Below are 19857 nucleotides of genomic sequence, written 5' to 3' on the forward strand. Positions count from 1 at the left end.
CATGCCCTATCTTTGGGCGCTTCCGCCTCTGACCTCCCATTGACTTCAATGGGATGCAGAGAAAGCGTATTTCGCGCTGTTTTATGCCCGCGGCGCTCAATGGCCGCAGGCGAAAAACGGCGCGAAAATCGGCGTGCAGGGAGAGGAAAATCTGCCTCAAAGTTCCAAACGGAATTTTGAGGCAGATGTTCCTCCCCCAAAATACTCCGTGTGAACATAGCCTTAAAGGGGTTTTCTGGAACCTGACGTGATGGTCAATCTCCTACAACTGGCAATACAAGTGACTTTTCAATTTACTCACGCTGGAGAATCTGCACGGTTTTCCCGATTGCATCGCGGGGTCACATGACGCCAACCCCATCTGAAATTCACTCTTCCGGTGAATTCCCGTCCGTTCACTGTCCACACTTCCTTCCGGCCTGCTCGATGTACGGAGCGTCATTACTGACGTCATGTACAAGGGTGGGGGCCGGATAGGTTCAATAATTCAAAGAGCATGCGTGGTTCGAACTAACTCTTTCCTCCACGCATGCTCAGTGCAATGTGCGGTCTTTCTGAAAACAGAGGAGGTGTGCTAAGGAGCTGGCTGAAATACCAGCTCTATGCATTGTGGTAAATGTAGTCTAGGCGGGACCGGAAACTAGCGTGGACCGGAACTCCTGCATGTAAACAATCGGCAAAATTAACAAGAAGAGGAATCGTGAGGAAAACATCAGAAACAAGAAGAAGGTATTGGTGGGGGGGGGGGGGGGTGGGGATATTGGAAGATACTAAGTGCGCCCAGACCTTTTTAAAAAAAAATAATTCGGGTCGGAAAACCCCTTTAAGGACATTCACCTTGTGTTTATAAATGCGTTTTCTTTATTCTTTAGGTCATTATGATGATTTTTTTTTTTTTCATACTTTACTATCATTTAGTTCGTTTGCTTGTATATTGCTTTGGAATACATAGTATTCAGCGTATTTATACTATTGCTCTAAGCCTCTGAGAGTTTAAACGGTCGGGATCAGAGTCCTCTCCGATCCCGGCCGTTGGGGCGGGTGTTGGCTCTGTAATACAAACAAAAATTCCACGTGATGGTACGTTCACAGCTCCTGAGCCCGCACCATCTCTGTGGTGTCAGAATAAGCTGGTTTGTGGGAACGGCCCGCGAGGTGCTATTAGATCACAGCTGTCCCTTTTTGGCAGTGTAGCTTAAATATTGAGAAATAGAAAAAGAGATATTTAATAAGAAATGCATGGACAAAGCCATAGAAACCATTTTCGGCACACAGCACAAAGCAGAGCTCTGTTGAGTTGGTATGTGGCGGAATAGCTCTGTGATGGCATGAAATCAGAGGCGTAGGGTGGTGTGGGTGCCCCTACAGCACGGAACCATAATACTGCCATGTACACGAGGCCTTATCCTGTAATGCAGTTTTACCTTTACTGGTACCATATAATTTTCAAAACATTATTATAGGCATGTAGGAAAATAGAAACTTGCTGTTTGCCAATGCTATGCCCCTGACAGATGTATTGCTCCCAGCTCAGAAGTACTAGGAAAGCTTCACTGCAAAAGAGACTGGCTTTGTGTGCCATTTGTAACACTGGACCTGCAAGGTCTTTTCTAAACATAGTACTGGAAAAAAGAAGCTCCGCGTTGTTTCTCAACTTTCTAATCAGACAGCGGTGGCATTCTATGAATAGAAATAAATAGCAGCGTTCACTTTCAAAATAGGCAGTTCCTTTGTCAGACCGTGTCGGACAGTGTCATGCTCTGCAGGCTCGTGCTGTACTTCTCTTCTGTCTCTGAAGATGGATCCAAAGAGAATAATCTATCTAAGGCCAGGATAATATGAGGTACGCTACCAGCAAGGAATACAACATCGCCACTTTATAATATGCTTTTGTTATGGACATTTTAGAATTTACACTTCATATCGTTCACAAGGGTTAGCTGGATGGCACAATTGTAATATTTTATTCATATTTTCTTGCAGAGATTTGCCTCGGGGTTGTCACTGATAAATGCTTTATTTTCATTTAAATTGGGTATAATACATAAAACAACTATAATATGTTTTCTGCCAGTCTTTACCTTTCTCGGAAATGAAACAAGGAAGAGAAACTTACATTCTTAGCTCTTTGGGTGCATGTGGGCATCATGTAGGGGGTCCTAATTCCATGTCTGAGCGCCCTTCCCTTGTATACTAATCTAACTTGTCACCGAATGCAAAAACGGCATGACTACGCGAGGGACATGCACAAAGTTGACAATGCAAAGGAATTACGCCTTTCCGCACTATCGTGCCTGCCTCGGAATGTGGGCTCCACCTAAACCCAGCGAACTATTAACTAATCCAGACAATAAAGGCACTGCCGGTGGCACAAATGAACAATCCGGGTGCACTCGCACGTGGCGTATTTGCATGTATTTCCGCAGTGTAAAAATATGCTGCGTAAAACGACGGGAAAAATATTCTGCAATGCAGAGAGATTTCTCTAGTTTTTGCGTTGCAGAATATTTTGATGTTCATTGGAAAGTAATGATAAGCTGCAGAAGTTCAGTGGAAGTGCGCCACGTGACTACGCCCTTAGGGTATGTTCCCACACAAGATACGCTGGGGATTTTCTGCAGCGGAATCTAAAGAAAAACGTGGATAAATCGGTCACAGAAATCTGCTGCAAAGTGCGTTTTTGCTGAGCATATTGGTGCAGCAACGCAGCGGTTTTTCCTGCGGATATGTGCATCTGGGGATTTTCAGCGGTTTTTTACTGCGTTTCCGGTGTGTAAGTGCTGTAAAATCCACAACAAAACAAATATGTTGCAGACATTATTCTCCGCATTAAAGTATAGGCCAAACACGCAGACTCTTCGCACATAACCCGCAGCATAAATTGACATGCTGTGGAATTGAAAGTCGCACCACATCTACAACTTTTCCGCGTTTTGTTTCTTTCTGCATGAAATTTTCAAAGTGCCTTTTTACATCAACGTTGACCTTCCATTTATCTTTCTGTTCATATGTTCCGTCAGAGGAATAGATGAAGGGTAAGACAAACGGAAAGTATAGTTTCTGTCTTTTTCACGGAAACAATAGCGTAGTGTGCTGCGTGAAAAAAAAAAAAAAACTAGCGGAATGGAGGCAAACTGAAACACTAACATCAAAAATAAGCCATTTAAATAAATGGTATTGCAAACGCAAACGATACTTTCGGTTTTGTCTCTCCGTTCATTTGTTCCCCCGAAGAAATTTCCACACAGAATTCCATTGCTAAAATTCCGCAGCGTTTACGCTCCTGGGAATCCAGCCTTCGGATGAGTGTGAGAACATTTAAAGTTTAGACTGCTTTACATGCTACAATCCCACATGTGATGCGTTTTTTTTTTATTTAAAAAAATAATAATTTTTTTTAGTTGTCAAAAGAACAATACCTTCATGGCGTTGAGCAGGACAATGAGAGGTCATTCATTCCTGGGTTGACAACCTACAAATAGGAATTGTCGCTAGAAGCGATCAAATCTAGTCGCAATGCACAGAATATCCCTTGCTAGTTAGCCATATGTATTAGGGCTCATTCAGACTAGCGTGATTCTCGTCCGTGTGCGGTGTGTTGAAACCACGCACAGCACGCCGACCCATTCATTTCAATGGGGCTATTCACACATGCAGGAGTTTTCACTCAGCAAGTGTCCGTTGCGTGAAACTTACGGCATGTCCTATGTTGGTGCATTTCCACGGATAGCACACGGATGTTTCACACATCAATTACATTGGAAAAAAAAAAAAGTGCATGAAAAACACATGCCACACGCAAAGCACACTGATGCAAAAACGCAACGCACATCGACCGATTTATGCGTGTAAATCTGTCACGTCCGTGGGAATGTAGCCTTAGATTAGTTGGCTGAGCCCATGTGTATGGGGGCAGCCATGACATCAGACTATAACATGCCCGATTCTTTGTTCCGCCTAAAGATAAGTGATGTCTGGCAGCAGCTTCTCCCCCCTCCCCATTGAAAGAAACTTGCCAAGCATGTATTTTTTGTGGGAACCATGAGGGACAGCTGTCTAATGTGTATGGCCAGCCTTGCTTTATTCATGGACTGCTGATCGTATGTTGTTTTCACCAATACACAACGTGATGACTAATGTTTATAAGATCAGGATTCACAATTGTGTTAAGCCCACGCACAGTTATATGGGACGAAATTGTAGAAACTTTGCCACCAACAGCATGTACTCTAATTAATTCTGGAGTCTCTTTAGTGTCATTATGCAGCAGAACTTGTCGAGTTTCCTTTATGGTTTGTTATGATCGACTTGTGGTTTGTGATGTTTAATGTTTCTCACGTTTGATTTTATGGGATTATGTTTTCTAAAGTTATACCATGTTTTATGCTGTCATTTTTTTGGATCAGTTAATTGCTTTTGAGCAAGTTTTAGTCTGACCTGCATTGTTCTCTCCAGTGTGCTGAGCAGCCTGGGGCTGTTTCTTGCATTTCAGATGTCTCCTGACAAAGTTCGAATCTACAAAGAAAGTCTGCTTATTAAATATTACAAACATGATCATTGTTTGGCTTAAACTTGTTTGGTTGTGGATTATTGAATGATCGTGATGAAAGCTATTTTGCAGACAAACCTTAGAAGTGACATAATGCAGGGCTCTTTTAACTATTGTGCTACCAGACTTTTCTGTAGTTCCAAGGAGTTTTCTGTTTTGCCCTGACACAATAAAATATTGGGTAAAAGACACGTTGAGGTATTATTGTTAATACTGGTGCACCATCCGAGCAGTGTGCCAGTCTCTCCCCGTGCAGCTTATACAATAACAGGGCGCATGCCTCATTAATAAACATGGGTGCCAAGTTGGCATTGTTTCCCACCAGTTTTCTACTCCAAAACATGCTGGTAAAACTTCAAAGATCGCAAAGAGTGGGTAAGAGGCTTCATAAATAGGGCATTTGGCCCGGGACATTTTAAATGTACTTCTGCTAAAAGACTTTCCCATTGTATATAGTAAAAATTGTACAATTAAGAAGCATGTCAACAGAACAGATTTATTTATGTCAGAGGGCCAGTAAAGCTGGCAACACATTGACCAATTTTTTATACAATTCACACGATCAGACTGATGATTGTGATGAGGGGGCAGGTAATATCTGGATTTCTGTCCATCAGACTCTTTTCTCATCAGAATCAATAGTCCCAATCATCAGTCCGATTGTGGGATTGGTAGAAATATTGGTCCATGTGTGACCAGCTTGTATAAATGAGTCCTCTTTATTGTAACATTTTTCATTTATACAATGGGGTAGGTTTCTGTTTTCAAGGATATCTCCAAGCAATTAAAATGTGTTTCCCGGATTTACGTCTAAAAAGCTTTAAAAGGATTTGCCCACCTAAGCAAGTGACAGAAAATTGCTAGTTTATGCCGTTACTGATCGGTTTGGGTTAAACCCCTGGAACGCCCATTAACTACTAGAATGAGGGCACTCTGTGAAGTACCACAGCTCCTTGTGATGTGTCAGCCATTTCAGTCTGGTGATCGATGGGTCCATGCGGTTGTCAGCCTTTACCAATCGGCAAGAAGTGATGGCATATCCCATCCACTTCTGGTAAGAAAGATCTATAGGCCATGTTTAGACATTACCATTGTGTTGCAGATTTTTGGCTTGGATTACGCACCTAAAATCTGTGGCAAATTCCAGTACAATACATGTTCAAAACGCCATTTGCATGTAGTGGAAAAAAAAATCTGTGTGGAATTCAGGGCATGTCTGATATTTTGCGGAAGTACAGGGTATATTTTTTTTAATTTTTTTTACCATTTGCAGTGCAATTCTGCAGCAAAATCTGAGCTTGGAAAACTCTGAGTCTGAACTACATATTATGGGACATCAGTGTTTAATAGTTGCCAATTCACATATTTCCTAACTACATCTCCTCTAACGCCTAGGAAGGCTGTGTTTTGGCATTTTATGTGAACGATTGTACCGATGCCAAATGCCCAATTCCAGACATGATGATAAAAAACTTCCTGCACATATTATTTTGTGTGTGAGAAAATATGAAAGCCACAGGTTTTCTTCTATGTGATGACTCAGGGCTTTGTACAAATCCGCTCCGACTGCATCAGAATATTTATTTTGTGAAAAAGATCTGTCTACAGCACGTTGGCATTACAGATTTATTTTTTTATTGTCCTATTTGCAATGTTTATAGTTTTAATTAAATTGAAATATGATTTTAAAATGTTGAAATGATGTACAGTTATATACATTAAGAAAAGGGAAGGAGGGACGGGAAAGCTAAAATATAAAAGACACACGGTTAAAGTGATTTATTGTGTTTTGAGATTCATGGAGACATAAATTTATGTATAGAATATTAAAGGTTTATTCTCTTGTATCTTATTAAATGGAAATAATGTTTTACTAAAAAATAAAAATTTATGTCAATGAGTGAAGGGGTTGTCTGTAACTTTGGAATATTGTTTTTTACTTTCAGTAAAAGGCTAAACTTTTCTCCTAGTATAAAAGCCGAAAAAATACCTGGGGGCTGGGGCAATGCAAAGACATGATATTTCTGGCGATACCGCCAGTATCGATTAGGGAAATGTATTTGTTTTTGGAAGAGTGTTCAACAAAATCAGAACACTCATCGTATGTGCTTAAGGGCTCGGGTACAACCCTGCGCACGGAGCCACACAACCTACATGCGCTGCCATATAGGCTCCATCAGACTCCATTTGTAGGTCAGTATGCCTCCGTGTTAAATCAGAAGTATACAGAAGTACATTGGAGTGCTAATTGCAGTCCTATGCCCTATAATAAATGGAGCCGTAATACGTCTGTGTGGATGAGCCCTTAGTCTGTCCATTCTAGAACACTTAAACTAAAATAAGTTCTAATACTACTTGCTAACCACATAATTTTTTTTTTATGGTTTGAAATATAAATTATTCTTTTCAGTACTCGGTGCAGGCCACTTGAATGCCTCCACACCAAACCCGGCACACCATGTCTTTATGGAGCTTGCTTAGTGCACAGTGGCACAGTCTGGAACAGTTAAGGGTCTTCCCCAAACTGTTACAACAAAGTTGGAAGCATATCTTGACCTAAAATATCTTTGTATGATGTAGCATTAAAGAGGTTGTCCCAAGATTAAATGTTATCCCCTAACTACGGAATAGGTGATAATATGCTGATCGGTGAGGTTTCCACCTGCTGGGACTAACACAGATCACAAGATTTCCTGTTCCTCCAAACTAATGGAGCAGCACTGCCGCTCCATTCACGTTCTATAAAACTGCCGGAGATAGCTGAGTACAGCGCACGGCTATCTCTGGTAGTGTCATAGAGAATGAATGGAGCAGCAGGGGCTCATGCGCCCTTCCGCTCCATTTATTCGGAGGGACGGGACCCAGTTCTTGTGATCGGTGGGAGTTCCAGTGGTCAGACCCTCACAGATTAGCCTGTTATCGCCTATTCTGTGGTTAAAGGATAACGTTTAATCTTGGGACAATCCCCTGGAAATAAGTGGTCTCGCCAAGACCATGAAAGACAGCCCCAGACCATTACCTCTCCTCCACCAAATTTGACAGTAGGCACTATGCGGTAGGTTACGTTCTCATGACATTCACCATAGCCAGATTACATGGCTGTGTGTTTGATTTTATGTACCGGTTTGCAATGGGTGGGTTTGAAACCCCTGAACTCCAGAATAAGTAGGGGCCAACTACGCGTTTAAATTTGTCTGCTCCAGCACAGTCCCTAGATCACACGTAGTCCATGGATGCTTTTGTGCTTTCTTGGCTCTACACATAACAAGGCATTCCTACACTGAACTAGGAATGACCACGGCAAAAAAAAGCTTGATTTTAGTAACAGGTACAGCTATAATAAATAGTAAGACATGTAATTGTAAAAAAATGTAGTGATTGTCTGCGAGATATTAGAAAAAAAATGTGTCCATACTCTTAAAGTGTGGCGTTATTAATGATATGGGAATTTTAGTTTATGAGCTATGTAGAATTGACTTTTTTTTTTTTTACCTGTCTTGAAGTATTTATGACCAGCAGGTTCACTTTAATTATGATAGGCATAATAACACAGGAAAAAATTTGGCTGGAAAATGTGACAGATTGCATAAATTTCCGGCAGCAAAGGATGTATCTCTTGGCTAGATTTGTAGCTTTAATAACTGTGCAGACATTTCTACACCCAGCGGATAAACAGGAAGATGGCAAGGACAGATAGCACTGGTCTTTGTGGTAGGCTTCATGTTCTAATCATCTATGTGGAGATCAGCGGCTGCAATCTAAAGTTTGTAGCTCTTCACAGACAGCAGTTTACTACAAGATCATTCCTCCTTAACACCTATCCACAGATTCTTTCTTCCTATTGTTTGTGGCTGAACCTTGGCTATGAATCAGCCACTACCAAAACCGTATATGCAGTATTTTTCACAGATGCTGATCTATACCTACCCTTGGTGTGTATAGGATGGTCCAAGATAAAAAAAAAAACACTTTAGGCTAAGTTCAAACTACCATTATTATGTTTTCCTCTGACCGAAAGAGTAGAGGATAGAAAGGTTAAACGGAAAGCAATGGTTCCGTTAGAATTACCATTGATTTCAATGGCAATTCTTTTGTTTCAGTTGCTTTCCGTTCGTCTCAGTTCGCTAAGTTTCCGTTTCTTTTGACAGAAGCAAAATTTCAGTCTTCAGAACTTTTGCTTCCATGAAAAAAAAAACGGAAACCTAGCGATTGGAGGCAAACTGAATGCATCTAAAACAAAATAATTACTATTCAAATCCATGGTAATTCTAACGGCAGCGATGCTTTCTGTTTGGACTCTCGTTCATCTCTTCCTCTGATGAAAGAGAGCTAAATGGAGCTTAATGCTAGTGTGAAAGGAGCCTTCTACAACGCAAGTGTGACATCTTTTCTGGGTCACTGCTAAAATTTAAGTCCAATTGAGAGACACCATGTAATTTGGCTCCAATGCAAAATATAAAACAAAGCAACTTTGCAGTTCTTGAAAATCGACTTCTGTTTTGTGTATACAGCTCCTATACAGACTTATGTCTCCATATAAACCATTTGTGTAGTCTGATCTTGCAGTCATGTTGCCACACTCCCACAGCCCCCTCTCCTGGTTTGGAAGAATAAACATTTTGAAAATGACACTGCTTCCCAGACTATTATATCTCCTACAGACCATCCCCATCCTCATTCCTTCATCCTTTTTGGCTCTGCATCCAAAGATGTTTTGGATCTTTTATTTGGTTCTCAGGTCGCCCTCGGATAAGTAGGGCTGTTCTCACTTGCCCTAAGGCTTCGGGTGGGGTGGGTCTGCCGAATTGCCGTCTCTATTTTTTGGCAGCAACACACGCGCGCATCCTCTATCTCTTTCACAACCGGAACTCTAAATCATGGCTGTGCCTTGCTCAAGCCATTTGCCCTAATGCTTTCTCTACCCTCCCCTTCATACAACACTCACGTCACGGAAATACACTCCGTACTTTCACTATTTCACAAACCCTTATGGCATTACACTGAGCGGGACTGGATGGATCCCTCATAGATGCTCTAGGTCCACTCACTCCAATTACTGACAATCCAGATTTCCCCTGGCCAAGCCCACCGCTTATTTCTCGATGGCTCCCTTCACCGTCCCCTCTATTTTACACATGTCCTCTCTGACTCCTCTTAGCACCCACTGACCACAATATTACCGAACGCCATGCCTTCCACTCGTCAACTTTATGAATACAACCAGTTGAAACATCTCTACGCTACTACGAAGAAACACGCAAACCTCCACCGCTCGCTGACTGACTTTGAGCGACTCTGCACCTCCCTCACACCCCCTGCACACATGCTATCTCCACACTCTATCATCTGCTTCTCACCCAACGTACACAACAGCGCCCACCCCCCATACTGCAAAGCCTGGAAACGTGACTGCGTAAACTATTCAGTAACGCACAGTGGAATAGATGCTTCTATATTTCCCATAAGGCTTCTATAGCCACTCGTGCTCAAGAAACCAGCTTTAAAATTGTGTCCAGATGGTAACGTGTCCCAACGTTACTCCATAGGTGGTATCCCTCGGTCCCTGATTGCTGCTGGTGGTGTGGCGCACCTGGTGGCTCTATGATGCACATATGGTAGGGTCGCCCCTCACCGAGGTCTTTTTGGAAGGCAGTTATTAAGTCGCTCATAAAACCACTGGGGTTCTGGTCCCTGATTCCCCTGAGGCGACACTGTTGTTTATGTTCCCCATGACCATGTACGCATATAAACGATCACTCACCAGACATTTATCACAAGCACCAAAATAAATTTTTCCACATAAGTGGAAATCAACAGAGCCCCCCCATCCTGGATGAATGGTTCCAGGAGGTTGCATTGGTGCGGAGGATGGAGGATCTTATTGCCCAAACCCTAGAGGCAACCACCCGTTACATAAATACTTGGCTCCAATGGAATACGTCCCTTTCATCTTCCACATACCACACATTGGTAAGCTTATATTGCCCATAATGCACTAACCTTTTTTGTGAGGAGTGATTTTCCCCTAGATCTGTTCTACCTTGCAGTACTCCCCTGGCAGTCTTACTCTTTTCTTCTGTTGGACCTGCAGCTACCAAATGACCCTCTGCCTTTTCTTTATATTATCGTTGAAAATCAGAGTCCAGATTCGCCACGTCCTTCCTTCTCCTACCCCTCTGTCTCTTGTATTGTCTTTCTTCTCCTTCATAAAAGGTGATGCAGGCAGTCTCTTGTGGAGGGAACGAACATCAGTGTTTTTCTCTCTGCCGAGCATTTACTCTACATTGGTAACGTTTGAAAGTTCCCATATCTACTTTCTACTCCGTTTTATTTGCCTACTCCTGATTGATATGTTGGACGGTCACTATATTGGAACTATCGTGGAAGCCTACCTGTTCTCAATGTCTAGTACTCTTATTGAATGATTCTGAACTTTTTTATGTCTGTATTTTGTTTACGAATTGTTAATCCAATATAAAAAAAAAAATTAAAAAATAAATTAAACTTAGCAACTGATCAGATAGTTCTTTTAGTTTTTCTAACATGCACTTATAATTTCAATGCGGAATCCGGTTGTTATTGTCAACATTGCTTTTCTCTTTGGTCCAGTTGTAAAATACCTTTTTTATATGCCACTGTTTCCAGTCTGACAATGTAGGATTACGATGTCCATTTACAGTTTTCCAAAAACTTGCTGACACTTTCCAAGTGTTTCACATGGTCTAAAGGCAGCTCCGAAATTACATGTCCACGCGACAGGAATTGAAAATTTGCAGTCTGTGCAGGTTTGAAATAGAAAGTATATTAGAAAGTTTCTTCATTTCAGAAAAGAAAAATAATTGTATTTCTTTTTGTTGGACAACCCCTTTAAGTAATATTTCGCCTCATTGGCATTGAAGGGGTTTTCCCATGATAAGAATAAAGGCAAATCCTTATATAGCCATTGCTTACTGATTGATTTAGTAGGGTCTGACTGCTAGTCAGGGGCATTGCTAGGGTCTTAAAAGATTAGGGGCACAAGTCCCGAGAAATGTTTCTGGCAGCTCCCTTTGCAATTGCCGACCGATGACGTCCCAGGTGTGCTCGATGGGAGACCAGTCCGGAGACGCTGCAGGCCATGGTAACACGTTTAGGGCACGCAGGCTGCACACAGTAGCACGAGCAACATGCGGCCTGGCGTTGTCCTGTTGAAAAACAGTTTCTGGAACACTTTGGAGAAATGGCCGTACCACTGGTTGTAACGTCCGTGTCAGGGCCAGCGTCTCCCTCCCAGGAGACGCCAGCGCTCGCATCTGCCCGGCTCTGCACTGGCCTCTAGGGTGTTTGCGCACATTCGTTCCCGACCTTAAAAGGCCAGTGCACACACATGAATATAATTACAAAATCCTCCTCAGATCACCCTGGACTATATAAGGGCTCTGCCCTTTCACTCCTTGCCCGAGCGTTGTGTATTCCCATGTTAGTCTTAGCAAATGGTCCCTTAGTCGTATCCTGTTCCCAGTGTTCCTGTGCCCTGCTACCTGTATCCCGTGCTGTGTTTGTTCCTGAGCCGCTTCTAGTGTTGTCATCTGCCATGTCTGTTGCCATACACCACGCCTGGTGTCATCTGCCACGCCTGGTATCGTCCACCACGTTTGGCGTCCTCTAGCTTCAAGTCCATCTGTGCCTAAGCCTCTGCTACTGTCTGGACTATTACAGGTACTCTTGTGCTAGGACTTTGCATAGACTTTTGTAGACTGTTGTTTGGCCAGCTGCTACTCCGCTACGGTGGTGCGGCCCAGTGGGTCCACGTACCCACGGATCGGGACACTGGTTTTATGACAAAATCAATGTAAAGCGAGCTGTTGGTGTACCTGAAATGAAGACTAGAGGGGTCCAACTACCGTACATTATGCCACCCCACACAATCCCAGGAGTAGGACTGGTGTGACATTCCCGTGAAGGCCTCTTCATGTCGTTGCCCACGTATTGTCCAGACCAGTCTGCGGCTATCATTGCGGCTGAGACAAAAGTGCTGAAGAGGATAGATCTCCATTCCTGCCGCCTTGCTGTGCACCTTGATAGCCTTTGAAATCGGTGGCATGTGAACAGTGGAACACCTGTAGCTGGACGTCTGCCTCATAGCCCAATGTCGTAAACGCCTTCTGATGGTTTGCGTCGACACTGGTTGCCCCCCCTAGGCTTGGGATGTGATGTCCAATTTCATTTGCAGTACAGAATGGATCACTATGTGCCATTATTCCAATCAGATGATCCATCCATGCAGAGGTTAACCTCCGCACACTCCTTGCTGTCATTTCCGTTTGTTTTTCTCCCAACCTCCGGGACGACCAACGTTGAACAGTGCTGACATCTCGGCTTAGGCATGTAGCGATCTGCTGGAGTGATAAAACAAGGTCTCTCAGTTAAAGGGTTCTGTCCCTCTGTTTGTGATAACTGGCACATCGCCGAATAGGAGGCATCGCACAATCATCCCACACCACTTGATCTGATTTTTGAGGTTTCATGTGGCTAAAAAAACTTTGCTTTCAATCTGACTTGTATGCCCCTTCCACATGCCACACATTGGAGCTAGGAGCTTGGAAATTTGATCGTTTGCAGAACTTAGTGACACCTGCTACTTCAATTTGCATAACCTTACGGCTCGCCCTTCTTGGTATTGCAATTTCAATGTTGAGAAGTGTGTGTATATGTATAATATATCTATATCGGAGACAGCATATCCACAAGATTATAGCCCCTTTAGCTACTCCACTGGATAGAATTGGATACCTTTTCTGAGCAGACAGTATCACACGTGATAGGCTTAGATTCAGATCCCCAGCTATAAGTATCCTTGTACTTACCCTCAGGGGCAAATTTGGCATTTCTGGGGCCCAAAGCAAAGTTATGTCTGGTGGCTCTAATCATCGACACCTGCAGATAGTGCCCTCCAAACAAAGTTATATTTACCTAGCCCCTTTCCCACGACAAACGGAGCTGCAACGTCTCACAGCCCCCTCAGTCCTGCGGCCTGTGAGATGGGACAAAAAAATTGCATGTACAATTGAATGTGGCAGTCACCTGGGGATCGGGGGCACTGCTGGGGATCCGGAGCACTGGGACAAAAATCCAGGGTCTGGGCCTCAGATGCCCGGTGCTAGTGACGCCACTGCTTCTAGGACCCCTACCAATCTCCAAAATGAAGCAGGCGTCACAAATTTTCCCTATGCACCGTTGCTGGTACCAATTGTCCAACATAGACCCATTCACATGCGCAGTGGGTGGACGCTGTGGACAGAGCCAGTCAGAAACCCACCAATCATAAAGTGATGGCATATCGTAGCATTGTACAATCACTTTTAATGGTGGTAATACCCCTTTAACAGGAGTATATTACAAGTCCGGCACCAGCAGAACTTTAAAAGCTCGTTGTCAGCCTGGCTTCGGATTTATCCAGCATTGATTTGATGATACATTTTTCTCTTACGCGGGTAGTCAATCTAAGCTACACTTTGATGTGACATCATATATCACTGTGTTACTGTATATATTCTGACAGCAGAGTTTTGGTGAATCACGTTATAAGGAAACACTGGAGTATATTTCTGGTTGGTCAATGGAGCGATTCATTTAGTAATATATAGTCATTAGTTCAGTTCTAGATAGTATACATGGAAGTTCTTGTATCGTTTCTGTCGGAGCTTGATGTTTTTGTTACTATAAGATGTGGTTTTTCAGGATGTACAAGGGGAAATGGCAAAGTGTTATTAGGTCACTTCCTGATGCTTCTGTAGCACGTTGCTCATACAATGGTGAGTTGCTGGACACTTCCATAAACCTTCTCTTCCATGGCCCCATCACTCAGAATATTTGTTTTTGGTTTATTTTAATATTAGAAGGCTTGCAGTCGGAAGATCTTGTTTTTGTAAAATGTTAAATGAAATGGTCTTAAAGAGGCTCTGTCACCAGATTTTGCAACCCCTATCTGCTATTGCAGCAGATAGGCGCTGCAATGTAGATTACAGTAACGTTTTTTTATTTTTAAAAAACGAGCATTTTTGGCCAAGTTATGACCAGTTTTGTATTTATGCAAATGAGGCTTGCAAAAGTCCAAGTGGGCGTGTTTAAAGTAAAAGTACAAGTGGGCGTGTATTATGTGCGTACATCGGGGCGTTTTTACTACTTTTACTAGCTGGGCGTTCTGACGAGAAGTATCATCCACTTCTCTTCAGAACGCCCAGCTTCTGGCAGTGCAGACACAGCCGTGTTCTCGAGAGATCACGCTGTGTAGTCACTCACAGGTCCTGCATCGTGTCAGACGAGCGAGGACACATCGGCACCAGAGGCTACAGATGATTCTGCAGCAGCATCGGCGTTTGCAGGTAAGTCGATGTAGCTACTTACCTGCAAACGCTGATGCTGCTGCAGAATCAACTGTAGCCTCTGGTGCCGATGTGGCCGACACGATGCAGGACCTGGGGCAGGAAGTGAGTGACGTCACAGCGTGATCTCTCGAGAAAACGCTGTGTGTCTGATCTGCCAGAAGCTGGGCGTTCTGAAGAGAAGTGTATGATACTTCTCGTCAGAACGCCCAGCTAGTAAAAGAAGTAAAAACGCCCCGATGTATGCACATAATACACGCCCACTTGGACTTTTACTTTAAACACGCCCACTTGGACTTTTACAAGCCTCATTTGCATAAATACAAAAATGGTCATAACTTGGCCAAAAATGCTCGTTTTTTAAAAATAAAAACGTTACTGTAATCTACATTGCAGCGCCTATCTGCTGCAATAGCAGATAGGGGTTGCAAAATCTGGTGACAGAGCCTCTTTAAATTTAAAACATGTTTTAGTCTCTTCCTGAAGCACAATTTACCACATATAGCCAATTTCATAGTAGCAGCAAAGGCCACCAGTTTATTACCCCCTACTGTGTTGCTTGACTGTGTAGTCGAGTACAGTAGCCCACTGCTCAAACTGGAGAATATACGTACAAAAGAAATGTAAATTGTTAATGGGCAATCTTAGTACCAAGATACCAGTGCAACAAATGTAAACAATTTAGTGAACCTACGAGAATATATTATAGAAGTGCTCAAATAACAATTCCATGATCTAGTATTATAAGTAATAATAATATCATTATACTTGCTCCTTTTTAATAGTTGGTTTTACTCATGCAGAGCTACAAGGAATTCCATTTTTCAAATTCCTCATTGTTCCCCTTCAAATCTGTCAGCAGGTCAATGTCTGCTGACAGACTTGCAAGGAACATTGAGAAATTGAAAATTCCCTGTTGCCTTACATTAATAAATCTGAACTTGTTGGCAGTACAGGTGTAGGATGTATAAAAATATGTAATATACAGGAATTGTGTTTAGAAATTGGGGCAACGCCTAAATTGTTCGTATCCATTTGTGGTTTCTATACTGCTTGGTAATCCGAAAAACCAGGCATGTTTAGGCAGTGGTCTATCTACCTTTCCAGCTTTGTAGCATTGGCTTCCATATTCACAGACAAAGGAAATGCCTCCGGGGGTATTGGAACACACTGTACACATGACAATAACTAGGTCAGATCTGTAATTTTGCTTCCTTTTTCAATGAAGTAAAGGCAGATGTATCCTGCAGCTGTTCAGATTTTTGATTCCATTAGACACATGCCTATATTTAGTAGCATTGTGCTAGAAAAGCAGTTTTAATGACCTTCTCCGCCTTACGTTTGGTACATGCTCTGATCTACATGAGTTCGGGTCATTAATGCAGTGTGATATTACTGTAAAGACGTTTAGCTCAATGATATTGACCGGCAACATGTGGATTTGCAGCTGCTATGGAACCACATGTTCCCTATGGTATGTAGCAACACCGCAACTGGATACCTTTTTATTGCTTTAACCCTATAACTGATAGTTGAAGATGAAGCAGAGCAGAGTTTGACAATTAACAATCTTGAATGTGTTTCAGTGATTTTACATAGGACTGCATGTAGGGAAACCTTATTATCTTAACTAAGCGAGTTATTACGCTACAGAAATGAAGCCGGCCAAATGGTTAAGTGATAAATTCAGCTCTGCTATATCTATATATGACTGTTCTGTATAATCCGTAGAGAACTCGTAGTTTATTCTTAAAGCCAAGGCTACACACAGACGTAAGATTTCCAATTTAACTATTGAGTGACCGCTGTAGCTTGACTAAAATCAGAAAATCTCCCTACACAAAGTCTGTGTGTAGCCCCTGTTTTATAGTCCGTTTAAAGTTATAAAATATTAGAAAAAAAATAATAAAATTTGACGAGACCATTCAAATGGAATCTGGATATGTGCCACCTGCTGACCTGATTTTGGTATTACGTTTATGCTTTAAATGTTTTGTTTAATCATTGACTATTTGCTAGATATTCCTCTTTATAATCTAGCTATCATTTTTGTAGATCCATTAGGGTTTAACGTTCGAACCTTGTTATAGGCAAACTACCTACATATTTGGCCAAAATGAACATGAGCCAATCTTTCCATTACTTGCAATGCCCAACTGGTTGCTATTTTACTTCTCATATTTTGATATGTTCCATTTTAATAAAGCTTTGTGTTTCCGGCATATGAGAATGTTCTTTATAAGTTTGTGTTTGTTATTGGGTAGTTTGAGCTCTCTTCCCATCTGTGTTGGAGACACCATTAGGGGCGTCCGTCACAGATCCGGCCGAGATTAAGCATGTTGCGCTATTGTTTCGGGGTAAAACCACAGACACCCCGATGGAAAGCCAACGGAACCCATTAAAGTCAATGTGTTCCGTCGGCTGCGAGTGAAGTCTGTGGTGTGACGGATCCGTCATTTCCAGTTTTCCCTTCTGCTCCTCTGACACAGCAGAACAACGGAAAGTCCAGACGAAGATGTGAATATAGCCTTAAATGTATTTCACTGGTCAATGTTTTAAAATACTTCCCCATAATAAATATATATTATTGTGGCGTGCATAGACAGCACAGGGCCCCTATGCAAGAACAAAATTTGGGTCACAGAGCATCTCCCTTATCCTAGAGTATTCCCTAATGTCTCTCCAACAAGGCACCAGTAATTGTGAGCTTTAAAGATCATTCGCTCCGTCCCTTCTGTGCTTTCTAATAAACAATAGGATGCCGCTTGTAGCTCTTTAGATGGCAGAGGGCCCCCTTAGCAGCTGGGTCTATGTAGCTGCACAGGTTGCACATATGGTATGTCCACCCTGATAGATTTTAAAGCTTCAGAAGCTCATTGCATTATATGATATCTTAAGAAAGCCATACAGATGCACGTATTTATTTACACTTAAAGTGCAGCTAAACGTTCGGCAAACTTCTGACATGTCAGAAGTTTGGATTGGTGGGGGTCCGAGCACTGAGACCCCCACCAATCGCTAGAACGAAGCAGCTGAAGCGTTCATGTGAGCGCTCAGCTGCTTCGTGTCTGTTCGGCTTTTTCTGGAAATAAATGTATCGGTGTACGGACTCAATACAAAGTCTATGAGCCCGTACTCCGATACATCGGCTTTCCGGAAAAAGTCAAACAAACTAAGCAGCTGAACGCTCACACGAAGGCTTCTGCTGCTTCGATCTAGCGATTGGTGGGGGTCTCAGTGCTCGGATCCCGACCAATCCAATCTTCTGGCATGTCACTATGACATGTCAGAAGTTTGCCGAAAGTTTAGCTACACTTTAACCCAACAGATGATCATTGCCGCTATGTTTTTGTTGATAAAACAATCCTTTCTCATTGATAAAAAAACCTGTTTTGTTGGTTGGAACAATTAGGGTATGTGTACACGACCTCTTTTCAGACGTAATGGAGGCGTTTTACGCCTGAAAAGACGGCTCCAATACGTCAGCTTGCAATGGGTCTTACGATGCTCTGTGCAGACGAGCTGTCATTTAACGTGTCGCTGTCAACAGACAGCGCGTAAAATTACAGCTGCGTCAAAGAAGTGCAGGACACTTCTTGGGATGTAAGTGGAGCCATTTTTCATTGACTCCAATGAAAACCAGTTCCAATTACGTCCGTAAAAGACGCCGCGAAAAACGCGTGCACTTGTAAAAACGTCTGAAATTCAGGAGCTGTTTTCTCCTGAAAACAGCTCCGTAATTTCAGACGTATTTGGCGTTGTCGTGTGCACATACCCTTATTGGTGATGCTTTAGATTGTCTCTTATTTATGGCAAGCAGCACTTTTGTAGTATTTCACTATACTCCCTCTCGGTCCGTTGGCCCTCCCTTAGTGGTCCCTTTTGGACCCTCACCAACCATAAGACATCCACCAATTACTCTCTCTAGGGGCTTATGAGGAGATCCTTGCCTCCCGAGTCTTTACGTGCTTCATCCATACATTAGTTGAGATCTCTTTACACATACAGTGAAGGAAATAAGTATTTTATCCCTTGCTGATTTTGTAAGTTTGCCCACTGTCAAAGACATGAACAGTCTAGAATTTTTAGGCTAGGTTAATTTTACCAGTGAGAGATAGATTATATTTAAAAAAAAACAGAAAATCACATAGTCAAAATTATATATATTTATTTGCATTGTGCACAGAGAAATAAGTATTTGATCCCCTACCAACCATTAAGAGTTCAGCCTCCTCCAGACCAGTTACACGCTCCAAATAAACTTGGTGCCTGCATTAAAGACAGTTGTCTTAAATGGTCACCTGTATAAAAGACTCCTGTCCACAGACTCCATTAATCAGTCTGACTCTAACCTCTACAACATGGGCAAGACCAAAGAGCTTTCTAAGAATGTCAGGGACAAGATCATAGACCTGCACAAGTCTGGAATGGGCAACAAAACCATAAGTAAGACGCTGGGTGAGAAGGAGACAACTGTTGGTGCAATAGTAAGAAAATGGAAGACATACAAAATGACTGTCAATCGACATCGATCTGGGGCTCCATGCAAAATCTCACCTCGTGGGGTATCCTTGATCCTGACGAAGGTGAGAGCTCAGCCGAAAACTACACGGGGGGGGAACTTGTTAATGATCTCAAGGCAGCTGGGACCACAGTCACCAAGAAAACCATTGGTAACACATTACGCCGTAATGGATTAAAATCCTGCAGTGCCCGCAAGGTCCCCCTGCTCAAGAAGGCACATGTACAGGCCCGTCTGAAGTTTGCAAATGAACATCTGGATGATTCTGAGAGTGATTGGGAGAAGGTGCTGTGGTCAGATGAGACTAAAATTGAGTTCTTTGGCATTAACTCAACTCGCCGTGTTTGGAGGAAGAGAAATGCTGCCTATGACCCAAAGAACACCGTCCCCACTGTCAAGCATGGAGGTGGAAACATTATGTT

At 42.6% G+C, this 19857-nt stretch overlaps 1 protein-coding gene across 3 annotated transcripts in view; it reads left to right on the forward strand.

Annotated features, from left to right (window-relative positions):
- Positions 1-19857, forward strand: part of PALD1 (phosphatase domain containing paladin 1) — a 209491-nt gene that overhangs the window by 73079 nt on the left and 116555 nt on the right. The window contains exon 1 of one of the 3 annotated variants that reach the window (XM_075841573.1): positions 1755-1843. The exons of the other annotated variants lie outside the window; for them this stretch is intronic. Within the exon in view, the coding sequence (XP_075697688.1) occupies positions 1839-1843 (5 nt within the window). The 5' untranslated portion in view covers positions 1755-1838. Of the gene's footprint in view, positions 1-1754; positions 1844-19857 lie in introns of those variants that run through there. 3 annotated transcript variants of the gene reach the window in all.

Source organism: Rhinoderma darwinii, chromosome 11 (assembly GCF_050947455.1).
Source record: "Rhinoderma darwinii isolate aRhiDar2 chromosome 11, aRhiDar2.hap1, whole genome shotgun sequence".
Taxonomy (NCBI): Eukaryota; Metazoa; Chordata; class Amphibia; order Anura; family Rhinodermatidae; genus Rhinoderma; species Rhinoderma darwinii.